This window comes from Folsomia candida, unplaced genomic scaffold (assembly GCF_002217175.1).
Source record: "Folsomia candida strain VU population unplaced genomic scaffold, ASM221717v1 Fcan01_Sc004, whole genome shotgun sequence".
NCBI classification, from domain to species: domain Eukaryota; kingdom Metazoa; phylum Arthropoda; class Collembola; order Entomobryomorpha; family Isotomidae; genus Folsomia; species Folsomia candida.
Window position 1 is genome coordinate 8044765 of NW_019091196.1, and position 15361 is coordinate 8060125.

General features: G+C 37.8%; 4 protein-coding genes across 6 annotated transcripts; 1 reads left to right on the forward strand and 3 right to left on the reverse strand.

The window, feature by feature from the left end:
• Positions 1-3042: 3042 nt before the first annotated feature.
• On the forward strand, positions 3043-8363 carry LOC110849060 (lactoperoxidase). The gene is made up of 15 exons (XM_022096435.2): positions 3043-3248; positions 3833-4107; positions 4460-4511; positions 4606-4724; positions 4819-5364; positions 5451-5882; positions 5952-5986; positions 6071-6154; positions 6232-6368; positions 6430-6580; positions 6668-6734; positions 6819-7036; positions 7112-7398; positions 7465-7684; positions 7770-8363. The coding sequence occupies exons 1-15, from the start codon at positions 3238-3240 to the stop codon at positions 7914-7916; spliced, it is 2781 nt and encodes a 926-aa protein (XP_021952127.1). The 5' UTR covers positions 3043-3237; the 3' UTR covers positions 7917-8363.
• Positions 8110-10652, reverse strand: LOC110849061 (L-ascorbate oxidase). The gene is made up of 5 exons (XM_022096437.2): positions 10570-10652; positions 10434-10504; positions 9108-10372; positions 8696-9028; positions 8110-8620 (listed from the first exon to the last, which is right to left on the reverse strand). Exons 1-5 carry the CDS (start codon positions 10650-10652, stop codon positions 8474-8476), a joined length of 1899 nt encoding a protein of 632 aa, XP_021952129.1. The 3' UTR covers positions 8110-8473.
• A 472-nt stretch (positions 10653-11124) lies between these two features.
• LOC110848189 (serine-threonine kinase receptor-associated protein) lies at positions 11125-13387 on the reverse strand. Of its 3 annotated transcripts, none has more exons than XM_022095341.2 (7): positions 13131-13387; positions 12771-12892; positions 12553-12692; positions 12335-12485; positions 11956-12256; positions 11705-11841; positions 11125-11633 (listed from the first exon to the last, which is right to left on the reverse strand). In XM_022095341.2, exons 2-7 carry the CDS (start codon positions 12880-12882, stop codon positions 11437-11439), a joined length of 1038 nt encoding a protein of 345 aa, XP_021951033.1. In that variant the 5' UTR covers positions 12883-12892; positions 13131-13387; the 3' UTR covers positions 11125-11436. The 3 variants fall into 3 exon arrangements, with proteins under 3 accessions (XP_021951033.1, XP_021951034.1, XP_021951032.1); XM_022095342.2 differs by having other exon boundaries at positions 11956-12023; positions 12090-12256; positions 12771-13385; XM_022095340.2 differs by having other exon boundaries at positions 12771-13387.
• A 159-nt stretch (positions 13388-13546) lies between these two features.
• Positions 13547-15226, reverse strand: LOC110848191. The gene is made up of 3 exons (XM_022095343.2): positions 14845-15226; positions 14603-14773; positions 13547-14499 (listed from the first exon to the last, which is right to left on the reverse strand). The coding sequence occupies exons 1-3, from the start codon at positions 15004-15006 to the stop codon at positions 14086-14088; spliced, it is 747 nt and encodes a 248-aa protein (XP_021951035.1). The 5' UTR covers positions 15007-15226; the 3' UTR covers positions 13547-14085.
• Between the last annotated feature and the right edge of the window lie 135 nt (positions 15227-15361).

Here is a 15361-nt window from a genome sequence, read left to right on the forward strand (position 1 = left end):
CCCCACCTCCATTAAATGCCACATATTTAGTTTGATCCTGCACATCATATCCTGCGATCGATGCAGTCGTAACACGAGGAAAGAACGACACGACGGATCTCCCAGGTCACGGTCAACGGAGAGACGTGTTGCCATTAGCTTTCGTCGTGAATTGGTGCGAAATTGGTGGAAAATGGGATAAATATTTGTATGCCGCAGAAAATGGGATGAATGACTAGCTTTTATTTATGTCTGCTGCTCTGCGCGTCGCGTCGTCGGGTATATATTTGTATTTGCAAAGAAGTCAGTGGACCAGTTCCAAAATAATTGTTAGTTGTTTGAAAGGCTGAGTATTTGTAAAAAATATTTATACACGCTGCGTCATTTCATGTCTGTCATCATCTGTGATATTTTTACTCGCAACTAATCATCATTAATTAAGTAGTCATCTTATTTGCTTTGTGCAACAAGCAGTATTCGTTAACAGAGGCTCAGAATATGTACATATTTTGTGTTTTGTATTCAGATTGTTTTAATTTCAGCACACGACAATAATCACACACCAATATTGCATGCTGATAAATTGGGATTTTTTTACCCCCACTTTTAGCACTACGTTCTACTACGAACAGGTCTCTTGTATATTACGCCGTTCGAAATTCTATCATATTTTTCCACCACGGGATCGTCACTGCCAGGTTTTACGTACCTTGGACCAGTCTTGTGTCCCATTCGGTGTATGGCTGCCACAGCTTTCGTGGATTGCATCAACTTTGCCGTCGAGAACGACTTGATCGCCCAAGCATTTAAAAGATCTGAATCGCTTTTAACAGCTTGCCATAATTCGCTAAACTCATATTTGTCACTAATTAAGTCTTTCATTCTTTGAAAGGCGGCTGTTTTCGTTCTCTCGAGTTGCAAACTATGTTTTGCTAGAAGATATTCGGAAAAATATGGATCTGGTCCTGGCGGTGGAGGTGGTGGAGGTTTTTGAATCTTTGATTTTGGTTTAGTCCTGGATTTTGTTGGCTTCTTGTTGGACTTTGGTTTGATGGGGGGTTTTTGTTTTTGAGGCGTATTTTTAGTAGGTGTGGTCTTATTTGGAATAGGGACGAGAGGCTTGAGGTCAACGACTTGTCGGCGACTTGTGGTCGACGATTGGACTTTAACTGTTTTATTAGAAACAACTGTTTCAACACTAGCATGTGTCGCAACATGTGATTCCAAATCGCTCACAATTATGTCCTTGACACTATCGGGAGGGTCTATCCGCATGAGAACGGTGAGAATAGTTAGCCACTCTTCCTGATCGATCTAAAATTTGTCCGATCAACATTAACCTCTTTGATCGTACTTAATTACTGCGAAATTATTAGTCCTCTTCACCTTTCCATCTTTATCATGGTCGCACGATCTGAACAAAGTGTCCAAGATCTCAACATCCTCTATGGGTTGGGGACTTGCGGCTTGTATAATTTCGATAAATCTTGACCGATCAATTGGACCTCCGGTGAGTGTGAGTCGTCTATAAAGTTGAGATAAGACTTTGGTCTGGAAACATTTGCACAAATGTAAATATAACAAATTTACAGCAAAACTATACATATTTGAGGCATCTTTAACCTCTTCTTGGTTGAAGTGACACATGTTAAGTGTGTCCTGAACATCATTATTGGCATTAATATTTCCCTCAGTGATCATACTTCTGGTGAGGATGCTCGATAAAAGATCTTGTGCTGACGATACTTTAGCTGACTCCGGTTGTGCACAGGGAAGAAATTCGCCTTGTAAAATACCTGAGCCCATGACGTAGTCCAGATCAAAATTGGTGACATAATATGGACGTAGATCTGGTCAGAGTTTATGCAGTTTCAACGACAAAGTTTCTGACAGGAATTTTGGAAACGAAACACAATAAGTAACATACAATAGTCGCCACGTAACTAAACAGCGCTACATAAAATTTCAAATGCAAGCCGTGACGTAATTGAGGAAACCATTGCCAAGTCAATTATATCAAAATGGAAGGTTGCCTACAATCAGGGCAGGATTTTCCGATGGTCTCATATTCCGTTTGACGTTCTATGATCTTACACCTTTAATTCTAACTTTAAATTATATGCACTACATCCGCATCACAATTGACGAAACGACCTTGACAAAAAAAGTTTTCACTTTCCTTTCACTTTCCTCCTCCTCAAAATACAGATGTACCTCCTGCATCGAATTGTTTTGAACCCACTTGGGACACATTGTAATTATGATTTGTCACTCATTTATGACACAAATATGAGAAAGTTTGTCTCAAAATAGATGGTTACTAAGATTCCCGTTATTCACCCATTCGCTGGTCGGCCCTATTGTGCTATTAGTTTCTAAATGTACATATGTACATACATTCTATGTTTAAAATACTTTTGTTCTGACTAAAACTTACTTAGGTAAACATATAAATTCCTAGGTTTACTAATTCTTAAGGATTTCACGTCACCCACCATCACTTAAAAAATCATGCCACGTAATATAAACCTCCGTCATATCATAACATCTCTATTCAAAAGACCCCACAGTATTATGTAACAATACATGAATTCCTTTACGAGTCAAAGTTTGCAATCCAATGTGCATAATAAGCAACATTATGATCAGCGAAACAACAACAAGATGAGCCGATGGTGATGTATCTAGAGACAAAATGTATGTAAGTAGATCTCTCCTCATCGCTGTTAAACTCGCATGTTTGAATTACTTACCTGCATCATCTTCATGTGCATAATTCACATTTATTCATTTTCTGGTCCAAGTAATGCATAACATGACGCTTATGTAGTTCCGCATGCATTTCGTTGATTTTGATTTTGATGACTTACTTGGCCTCAGTGGACTTCTAGTTCGAGTCGGTTGTGGTCGAGGTACATACAGAATACGTCGTTTGTGATATATGTATTTAATAGCTTCCCAATACCCTACCTGGCACATGGTCCAAGTAAAAGACTATTAACATTTGTGGCCTGGTTGGTCCGGGGTTGGAGGTCCTTTGTAATAAAAGTGGTGAACCAAGGGCACTTGGACGCAGTGTCCAGCCAGAGTTTCAACTAAAGACATGGAGAAGAAGGAGCATCAGTAAATACCCATTCAGCAGTGACATTTCCTTCTGGAGTAGAGTACCGTCTCTCAGTTTTGTTGGTTTTGTGCAGTGATCTGATCATAACTTTTCTGGGAGTTTAGCGTATTTTTTTGCATTTTACAACAAAAATCATGATACGAAGGTAAGTAAAATCTAGTCCTTTTTAGTTTGTATCTTGTAATCCAAGATTTTTATTGCTTACTTGACACGTACCCATATCAAGTCACGTTTTATTATGTATGTACATACGGAATAAGAGAGATGCAGATTTAATAAATGACCCGTTATCTTGATCGCTGACACCATTTAAAACCGGGACTAAACCACATGCAAATTTTGTTTAGGGAAATGTAGGCACCACACCTGCGTCTGTGCGGCACAATTTGACAAATTAGTCTACTCGCCCACGTAATAAATGTCTCGAAAAAATGTGCTTCTCATGATTTACCCTCACATGCAAACTACTTCACCTGACAGTTGGCATTATAAAATCATATAAAATGTCATGAAAATAAAAATGCAGAAATTTACGGTCCGCTTGCATGAGGATGAGAAAGTTGAGACGCGTGCATATGCGCATAACTATTTCTTCTTGCAGTTAAATTTACCCTTTGTACCCATATTTAAGGCACTGGAGGACTATTTATATCAAAGTGTGTCAAGTTTTCCTCCTGAAACTGAAAGTACATATCTAGATTGTAAACATTATTAACAACTTATTTACAGGGAGACCTTGAGCCTCCTGGTCGTCGTAGTGGTGGCAGTGGTGACAGTATCGGATGGAAAGTGGTCACTCCCTGCCGACCTTGGACCGGATTCTGGCCACTGGACATTCTCTCAAGATGACGAACATGCCATTAATAACAACAATTCTGGCCCTATTTTTAACCAGGAGAGCGATGATATTACTCATTCCAATATTGATGATGAAGAAGAACAGGTCACTCTAAGCCTTCCTAAACAATGGGCTCAACTTCTCGAAAATCTCAACAACTCGCAATGTAAGGAAAGGGTTCATGGAATGTCAATTGCTTGCTTTCTTCTTTCCGCTCGTACGACAACGCGTATTAAATGAGAGACGGCCTTCAAAGGACGGGACTTGTTATTTCCATTCAAGGTTGGGTTTTGGGAAGGAAAGGAGAAGAAGAATAACTTGCTTTGTAGTGGCATAAAATTAATGAATTTACATAAAATCATATGCATGCATTTAGGATTGGATGCTTATTTATGTATTACCCGAAAGAGTATGACTTCCGTTTTACGTATGACATAAGTAATTTCAGGAAACGATTTGAAGAGAAGATAACAATTAGGATAATTGGTTATTACACATGTTAATTTGTTACTTTGTAGACCTTGTCAATGACCGAGCGCATGGTGACGACTCCATTTCAAATGGAACAAGGTAACAGTGCATCATGATCCATATTTAGCTACCGTTTAAGAATTAAAATATTTATTAGTCCCATTGACAATGAGACTAATGAATTTTTGTCTAGAATTGTGCTCTTTGCTGACTTCCTTACAATTCCAAAGTCCTTGATTTTGGACAGCTTTAACGAAGCGAATGATGGGTGGGTGGAACGACAGAGGAAAATTGACAACGTTTTTATTCACAGTGGGTTCATACATATTTTTTTAGAAAATTTTGTGCACACATGGTCAACTTTTTAATTTAAATAGTTAATTAACAATTGACTTGACTTGTTTAGATTCTGGGGCTGATGCAAAATCGCCGGTCGGGACGGCATTCGCATTTAGTCCACCTTCCCTTGAAGCCTTGGCTCTGTCAAACACCTCAATTTTGCTAGAATTCGCTTCCCGAGCATTTTTAAAAAGCTTGGAAGATGACACGCCAAGCAATCGGATTCAAAGGGTGAAAAGACAATCCGTCCTGTTTGAAGATGGATCCACGGGTGGGGTTCGGAAAGAGATTGATTTGCGATCTTTCGTTGTCAGCCAAGGGTCCATGGGGGCTTTGAAGTGCAACGTTCATGACGAAGTTTTACCATGCGATACTCGCAACCCATACCGAACTTATTCTGGCTGGTGTAACAATGTGCAGAATCCTGGCTGGGGAAAGAGTGTGATCACATTCGATCGTATGATTCCTTCCGCGTATGCCGACGGGGTTTCGAAACCACGGTCAATGTCTGCGTTGGGAAGACCACTCCCAAGTCCGAGGCATGTTTCTTCCTATGTCCACATTGACGTTTCTCATCTCTCGAATAAGCATACATTGATGTTGATGCAGTACGGTAATGAATGAGCAGTGAATAACATACAATGTAGTGAAATTTATGACAATTATATTGATAAGATATGTGTATTTTTTTAAAAATAGCTCAATTTTTGGACCATGACCTCACATTGACCCCAGTCCATAAAGGTCCCGAAGATAAGATTCTCAACTGTCGCGAGTGTGACAGTGCTTCATCAACACATCCGGAATGTTGGCCGATTCCCGTCCCCACCGGTGATAGCTGGTATCCGGATAAGAGAGAGAGTGGAAGTCCGTACTGCATCCCCTTTACGAGATCACTTCCAGGTCAACAAAGGCTCGGACCAAGGGAACAAATTAATCAGAATTCGGCTTACATTGATGCATCTCAAATTTACGGGGAAGAAGTTTGCAAAGCGGACAGTTTACGAATTCGTGGAGGTAAATTAAATGGAACTGGTAGTGCTGGAAGGAAGCCCCTCATGCCACAGACTGGCACGTTGAAGGAATGCAAGTCACCATCCGGTTATTGTTTCTATGCTGGGGATCCTAGAGGTAAATAAGTCAATTATTTAGAGAAAATGCAATCCCTTGACTAAAACTTGTGTCATTTAAAAACGGTAGCGAGTGAACAACCCGCGTTAGCCGCACTGCACACGGTAAGTACAACTTTAAGTTGCACAGAAAGACGCTAATTTGTATCTAATTTCTTTATATTTTTAAATTACGTGCTCTTCCTTTAGGTATTTCTTCGACAACACAACCAATGGGCGGATGACATGAAGAGAATAAATCCTCAGTGGAATGACGAAAAAATTTATCAAGAGGTAGCCGAAATAATACCCTTAAATAAACTTGAATACACATATCCTTAATTAATTATGCATGTGCATATTTTATACAGGTTCGAAGAATTATGGGCGCCGTGAACCAACACGTCACGTACAACGAGCTCCTCCCCAGAATCATTGGTCCTTCCATGGTCAACGCGTACGGTCTCGCCCTGCAAAACGATGGCTATTATGCTGGCTATGATGCCAGGTTGGTATTTTTACTATGTCCGACATTCTATTATGTAATAAAAATCAAAATTGTGTCACAGGTGTTCTGCCACGATTTACAATGAATTCGCTGCAGCAGCCTTCCGTTTCGGACACAGTTTGATTCGACCGAATCTTGCCAGGATGGATGGCGGATATCGCGGGATGAACCCACATCTTCCCCTTCGGGATGGATTCTTCAACTCGGACATGGTATTTAGCATTTGGTTATCCAACGATTTCTTTGTGCATGAGGACAACGTTACAAAATGCATGCCCTTTATTTTTAATTCTAAATAGTTGTACAAACCTTTGATGGTGGATGAGGTTATTCGTGGTCTTATTGCAGAACCAATGGAGCAAATGGGTCCGTAATTATAATTATTACTTAAATATTAGCTTAGTCGCTACCCACGTGGAAAACCGCGATATATTGTTTTTTTCTGTGCAGATCCATTTGTCAGTAATGAAATTACTAATCACTTATTCGAGGATAAGAGAAGGTCATTTAGTGGATTGGACCTTATTTCGCTCAATCTTCAACGAGGAAGGGACCACGGTCTGCCCGGCTATAATCATTACCGTGGCGCTTGCAATCTTAAGAAAGCTCAGAATTTTGACGACCTCAGCACCGAAATTCCATTCGATGTCCTTCAGAGACTCAAAACTGTACAAAAATCTATTTGTTATGCAATCGACCCATTTAATCTAATTTAAAAAATTTATACTTTTCTAATGAAAAAGGTTTACGCCCACGTTGACGACATTGATCTCTTCACCGGAGCGCTGGTTGAGCGTCCAGTCATGAGTGGAATCCTTGGTCCCGTTATGACCTGCATTATCGGCACGCAATTCCGTAAATTGCGACAATGTGACAGATTCTGGTATGAAACGAATGACAAGTCGATCGGCTTTACTCCCCAACAATTGGCCGAAATAAGGAAAATGACCCTGGCCAAGATTGTCTGTGACAATATGGAAATTCCAACAAGCATTCAGCGTTGGACAATGGATGCTCCACACAATGTTTTGTAAATCATACATAAGATAAATGATTGTTTTTGCAAAAATTAATTGGCACACTTCTTTCCTTGCAGAAACCCGAGAATGCCTTGCAATCTTTTGGCGACACTTAACGTTGACGCATGGCGTGAACAATCTAGTGCTCCTCCCACCATTAGCAAACCCCTTCCACTCGTCAGTCCTCAAGAGCAAGCTGCCGGACCTCTGTCATGCAATATTGGTGGACGACTAATCGCCGTGGGTGGTTCGGCTCTACAGTCGCCGTGCGTGTCGTGCATTTGCTCGGATCAAGGGGTATGTTCCTATTTGCATAAAAAGATATCAATTCCAATCTGGCGATGATAATGATGACGATTTTTGTGTTCAATTTAAAATTCAGCCCAAATGCACCTCCTTGAGAATTATCAGTTGTTCGAAACTCTTCCAAGAAGCTGGACGAAGTGAAATCCTTCAAGATCCAGTTTGCACTTCGCAATGCGGTTTTTTCCTGGGACCATCGTCCTCTAGATTTACAGTTTCGGGATAAGTTTTAAATCTTGTGCTAATTTGGAGAGTACAACAATTTATAAATAACTATTTGACTGACAAGGTGGATAAATAGTAAATATGTAGTTAAGTTATTGGTATGAAAGTTTGTTTTTATATGTATTAAGCAGTTTATCTACAAGTGTTCATGCTATTTCATAATGTTCAAAATTCAAATTTTGTAAATTGTACTGTTTAATATGTATGATAATTTTATTTTGATTCTTATGAAACTAGAGTATAAAAATATTAAGAAGTAGGTATTTAATACGTATAAATTATGTGTACTGTGATAACATAGGGTAATATGTATGCTATGCGATAAGAAATTCAAATCAATTGCAAAATATTGCGATCGCATCTTATGTATGATTTCTTAAAATTCATAAACACTTGCGAAAGAGTCGTAATTATTATAAAACGGCGTATTTTTAATGACGAAATTCTCAACTAATGATATTTAAAATGTTTGAACATTAAACATTTAAACGAAAGAATGTATATTATTTGCTAAACAGAAACTATAGATGAACACATTCGCATAAATTTGAGCACGTTTTAAAACACTGCTTTCACCCTTTGTCTATTACTTTTAGCAGTCATCAACTCCTTCAAATATGGGTCTTCAATGGAATGTTCCCATATCACGAATTTCTTGCCCATTATCAAATGCGGGGTCACGTGACAGTGTCCAAGCCATAAGCCCTACAAAATTTAAATTACAAATTCATCCCAATTCTTAGAAACTCTTCAAAAACTAAATATTTTAAGATGTCTCACAGGATTATGTGCAGAAAACCTGACCGCAGTCCACCCACAAAATGCACCATCCGTATAATCTCCTAATGTCTGATTTGCATAAACAGTAACAGAATCTCTAAATTGAAATTGTTCTCTATCTGCGATATCCTTCTGAATACGCGTCCCATCGACAATTGGGTCATACCGATTTGCACCGTGACCTACGACGTGAAAAGAATGACCGTGAATGTGCCAGGGGTGGCTGAAGCAAAAATCGTCAGTTCTCTGATTTTGGAAGACAATTTGAATACTTTCTCCTTCCAGGATTTCAAACACTTGAGGAGGGTTGGTTATATTTATGCCTTGCTTTAACTGAAAGTGTATATAAACATTTTTAAGGTACACATGTAAATAAATGTTGGGTTACAATTTTATATGTGAATTAAATAACCTGCATAAAATACGGAATAATTGGTTCTTCGAAATAATGTCCATTAACAAGATAAATATGCTGTTGACCCACAACAGCTTCGAATGCATCAATTACAAATTCGCGATCCACATTTTTCGGAACTTTATATAAATCGATCTGTCCCAGAGCAACATTTGGGTGTAGTTGGTCCAAAATCCAATTGTCCAACGGCAAAGCTTCTTCCCCGACACGGTCCTCCCTCAACATTTTGTCCGTGGGGGGTGAGGCCCCGTCATTATGCAGGATCCCAATTCCATTCAGAGGTCCGTAGCTTTCCATTTGCTTACAACTTATGTGATAGTTGCCGATGGGTTGATTCATCTTGATAAGAACGCTGTACCTCTGACCTGGCGTTATGACGATATGGTCCGTGACGATGGGGTCGACATACACCCCGTCGGTCTCGATTACCGTGAAACTGTGTGCCGTCACATTACAGCAAAGTAGCGAGTCTGAGGCTGCATTGATAAATCGGAACCGATAAGTTTTCCCTTGCTCGACATTTGTGACGTAATATCCGGTGGTATTTTTGTAAGCCGCGTTCGATTTTGTTCCCCATAGTCCGTACGATCTTCCATTTAGCGCTATGCTCGATGCGACTGCCGGATATTGATGTACCGGTCCAGTGATACGAGTCATAATCTGGGTCAGAGATTCGTGGTAAATTCCGCTTAGGGTGAAAACTCTGTCTTCGTCGTATTGATAAGCTGCCGGAAAGGATTGTGAATTTGAATCATCTTCGATATTTAGAGGCCCATACAGCCAAATGATGTCCAGACCGGTGTGGGCGTGATAAAAGAATGTTCCAACTTGTGGCCAGGTGTCAATCTCGTAGGTGAAAGTTCCACCTGGGGGAATTATTTTTTGCGTCACCATTGGCACTCCATCGGAAAGGAAAGATTTGCTCTGGTGGATGCCGTGAAAGTGGAAAGTGACGCCGACTTTTAGTTTGTTCGTGATGTGTACGATAAGAGTGGAATATTTTTTAATGCGAATCTCCGGACCGGGAGAACTCTGACCGTTTATGAGGTAACCGTTTTGAGCGTAGTTATCAGGACTAATTGTTCCTTCAGTGAGGATGAAATTGTAGTGGAAGATTGTAGTGTTGCCTATGGATGAGATGGTGGCAGTGGTTTTAGGCGTTGCGGAAGCTGGAACTTTACTGGGTGGAGTGTTTTGTAGACTAGTATTGAAAATATTTGAAGAAAATTCACCCCGAGAAAGGAAATTATTCGGCTGGACAACTGTAAAATTAAGGAGGAATGAAAATGATCCGAATTTAATATTTATTAGTTTTTGAATTACTTTTAATCCATAAAAGAAAGAGTATCAGTCCTGCCAATGTGATTAGAAGTATGATAAATTTCTTGTCATACCTGAATTTCAATTGTTAATACATTTAAAATTAATTAATTTGATTAAATATGAAATTCTCACTAACCTTTTTGAATATTGTTTTTTTAGTCTGTAGCTAGATTCCTGATCATTATTGTTTAGTAAACTGTGCGTTTCCTTGAATGGCATTTTGGTTATTAACTTTGGTGCAATTTGTACGCCATTATTGAAGTTTAATTGTGTGAATTTTAATCTATAGGATTACTTAGATAGTAGAGGACTTTTTTTTATAAAAAGAAAATTTTAATCTAAAAAATTTGAAATCGATATGAAAAATGGTCCTATGTTATTTGTTGCAATTGTCATCAAACCAAAACCAACCAACCAACCAGTTTTCTGAATCAGATTGCATAAAAGCAAGCAAAGACTTGGATTTGATACCAGTTTGACCAGGAGGTAAATTCTTAATTATGCTTATGCGATTCTGATCATGAACTCTGATTATCACATTTGCACTGGTTTATTTTTTTGCATGACAATTAAATGAACAACTGGATTACGACTTTGTCTCAGCTTTGCGTACATGCGAATCAATTATGAATGCGTCACCTGAATATTTAAAGAGAAGAAAATCAAGACACTAATTGTGCTACGAAAAATATTAACAATTCTTGTCACAAATTCCAAATATTATTTATTTTCATATTACACTTTCTTATTGAGCCCAATACTTACATATTTTGTTTTTCGTCAAACATCACTGGGAATAGAATTGGATCAATTTCAAATAGTTGGAAAATTAACCCATATTTAACCAAATAAATAGCACAATAATAAATAATTAAATATCGTTTATGAAGACTGACTCATCCAATCCAAGAACACCAAATCACAGAGATAATTTCTTTATACATAAACTTTTGAATACTGTGGTCATATTTAAAATGGACCGATTATTCTTATTATTTACTAATTAGTTAAGGTCTGACAAATCAGATCCTTTCCCATTTTCTGCAACAGTTCCTTGTACACATTTCCAAAGGCCGTAATTCTTTCCCACATTAGTCTGCCAAAGTCGGAGGGTACCGTCCTCAGAACCTGAGGCATATAATTCTGCATCAGGAGAGAATCGGACACAGTGAACAGGTCCAAAGTGTCCCTTAAATGCATCTGTTCAAATATTATCTGGATTAACAAATTGTTTCAAATAAAAGTTCTTAACGAAAATAAATTAACTTTACCAAGCTCGACTCCAGAGTTGTAGTCGTATTTATAAATTTTGAAATCTTCACCCCCACAAACGAAAATGGATTGATCAGGTTTCAAGGAAGCAGAATGTACTTGGGTTGGAACTTTAAACTCTTTAATTAATGTCATGCTAAACCAAGACCAAAGCATAAACGTTATTTCTCAATTAGTTGTTCTTGAGTGGAATGAGTTACCATTATTTCTTGTTCATAATATGAATGACAAATAATCAATAATAACTTACGTATCCAAATCCCAAAAGGCAACAATATTTCCGTACGTAAGAGTCAAGATCCGCGTGGCGTAACAAACCTGAATTAAATTTTTTTTTTCATTTTTCAAATTAAACCAACTTGAATTAAAATTAATTAAACCAACCTGAATATCTTCGACAACGCAGGGGAATTCTAACTTTCTTACGGCTTGAGCACTATTGATATCCCAGAGTCGAAGGGTCTTATCATCCGAACAACTGACTACGCACTTATCCCCGAAGAAGGCACAGTGACGAAGGTTGGATTCGTGACCAGCCATTTTCAGGGCATCTGATTAGTGCAACAAATTGTAATTTAATTATCTTGCATTAAGCTTTTCCGACATAAATTTTATGTAGTCCTCATTACCAGCATCGGGGCGTTCCAAGTCGAAAATTCTTATCAATTTCTCATTACTTCCAGTCGCCAATTGGGTCCCGTTACTGTTAAAGCAGACAGACTTGACGATATGATTATGTTGAAATGAATGTATTTCCGTTCCGCTCATAGCGTCCCAAATCTGCGAAAAAATATTAATTGTCATTAAATTACGTCTACAATTACTATGAGATTGTAATTGTATTAACCTTGGCACTAAAATCCGCTGCCCCCGTAGCAGCCTTAGTCCCATCTCTATTCAAAGCCACCCCCCAAACTGCCCCCTTGTGACCTTCAAACGTCCCAATCCAGTCACCGGTGTCGCCCTGGCGTAACATTGGTTTTCCATCTGTAACACAACAAATTAACACGGTAATTATTATCAGAAACTTACAAATTAATTTAACAAATATTCATAAATTGTCACCTTTACACGCCGACATTACGAAATATCCACTCTCCGTAATTGCACTGAACGCCAAGTGCACGACGGGTCGCGTATGACCGTGACATGTTAACGGTGTTTGTCTCACAGACATAATGATTTAACTAAATAAATTAAACTTTCGCTCAATTAAACTTAATATGTTCAAATAACTTAAGAACTTGTGTAATAAATGTCAATAGAAGTATTATTTATCAAAAAATCTTATAAAACTGGGTAGATATAATAACAGTCTTTAGGCAGTGTGAAATTCACACTGTGAATAAATACATGTGCAAATCCACATTTATCACTTATGTAATCAAGTCAATATGTTTGCAATTAACAATTAAAATGTGCAACCTGGCAAATGACGAATAATTGAATAGATTACAGACAGCTCACAGTCACAACGATTTACGGATAAATTGGGAAATTGGACGTATATTTTAGAGATCAAACTGATTACGCAAAAAATTACACCGGGATAAATAATTTATTTGGAAGAAAGCACAATTAATTGTCGAATTTTAGTGATATTTATCAAATTTAATAAGATTTTGGGCTCCGTTTAAAGACGAGCAGTAGTGGCAGCCGGATGGAAAGAGAAAGGAATAATCTCATGCATTTACACAGCACGGCCTGTATGTAGCTTTGCTGATTTTAGACGCTGTTATACTCGTATGATGAGCTTATAATATGCGATATGAGAACTGATAACACAAAGTATTAAGGAATGGGAATGAATGAAATAGTTTAGAATTTTATACAAGATTTCACAGTTGTTTGTATGATATTATATTCACAAATGATTTGGACAATTTATTTCATTTTGAGTAAATAATTTGAGTAAAGCTTGGTTAATCGTCTCATCATCATTTTTTATGGAGTAGACTAGATTTAATAGGAGAACTACTAAAGGTAAATTAACCGATGTACTCAGAGATTATAAAAATTCAAATATGTAACTATTCAACAACTTATTAATCTATTCAATTCAAAATATTCAACATAATTAATAAAATACATTATGGTCAACCTACACTTGCTTGTAGCAATTTGACTACATTTATAGAAAAAAGTAGTAGTTATTTTGTTGGTTTGGAATAAACGTACCCTTTCATGGATATCATCAATTCAATAAAGTACAGAAAAATTTAAAAAAACAATGTACATTTCACAAAATAACGTCAATTTACAATTTCATAGATTTGAGCTGTAACCATTCGTTTTAAAATATATAAATGTAAATTGATTGACCAGTCTTTTTCTGAAATGCTGTCGATGTGACGATAGATAACAACGCATTAAGTATTTCTTATGACGGAATTGGATCATCAATTTCAACATGGTCAACCATTCCTACTTCCGGATGGTCTGGGAGGGGAACATCCTGTTCATGCTCGGCAGGATAGGGATGTCTTATCACATTCGACCCCAATGCATTTCTGCCAATTGTTCCCTTTGGTGGCAATTTGTACTTCATTGGACTGTCCTCCATATTCATAGATTTTCCATTGATGAAAGCACCCTCCTTATGCAAGGTGATTTGATTGTTATCTCGTGGCGCTCCTTCACCGTAGGCTTTGAACATAAATTCGGAACTTCCATAACGCCCTGTGCACCAGTAGTGGCGTTTCGCGAAGAGGTCGGTGACTCGAAACTCGTACGTTCCACCAGCTGGAATCACCTTTCCGAAAGCCGAAAATGGATCTTGGCACTCTACTGTTATCTAAATATAGCAATAAATATGCCGTTAGCAGTGTTTAATTATTCTATAAATCCCAATAATTAAAATGGTACTTGATTTTCTTTCACACTCCGCACATACATACCTTACTTCTCTCCATATTCATCATTTTAACCCTATGGACTTGAAATGATTTGTGTTCATTGTCAACTTCGTTGGCCAATTCCTTTCCGGAAATGAATTGTACTTTGAAATCTGATGGACCTTGTTCTTTCTTTTGTAATTGACTTCGCTGGTTTCGGAACTGTTCTGCCTCCTGCAATGGAATAAGTCAGTATTTATTTTTCGAACTAAAAATCGAAAAATCGAAATTTGTAACCAACTTACGCGTGACAAGACGTTTTTCCTGTACTGAATAATTCCCAATTGTTCTTCTTCAACGCGATGATCCATCCCACTCAAGAAGAGGAAAATGAAGAACAAAAGAATAATTCCAATCGCCAAATATTTCACTCGCGTTTTCAATAATACTTCCAACATGATGTTCATTTTGAAATATTTTCAAAAGTGATTGTCAATTTTAACCTTTAACTAACTAATCAACTTGTGCTCAGTTAATACAATTGTATTACAATGAAAAACGAAGACAACTCTGTCCCAAATAAAAATATTTTAGTAAAATTAAACTATTTTAGAAAAATTGTGTCACATTTTGTTCTTCATTTGACACTCTACAGTAGATGTCTAACGTCTGTTTTGGTTTTTGCAAATCAAGTGAATCGCAGATTTCTCCGGGGTAATATGTTAGTTCATGCAGATCTCTTCTTTGTCTTACATTGTGATTCTCGTAAAAAAATGCACAAAATTAGGGAATTCCAATTTGTGAGAAATTTTTCAGTCGTGA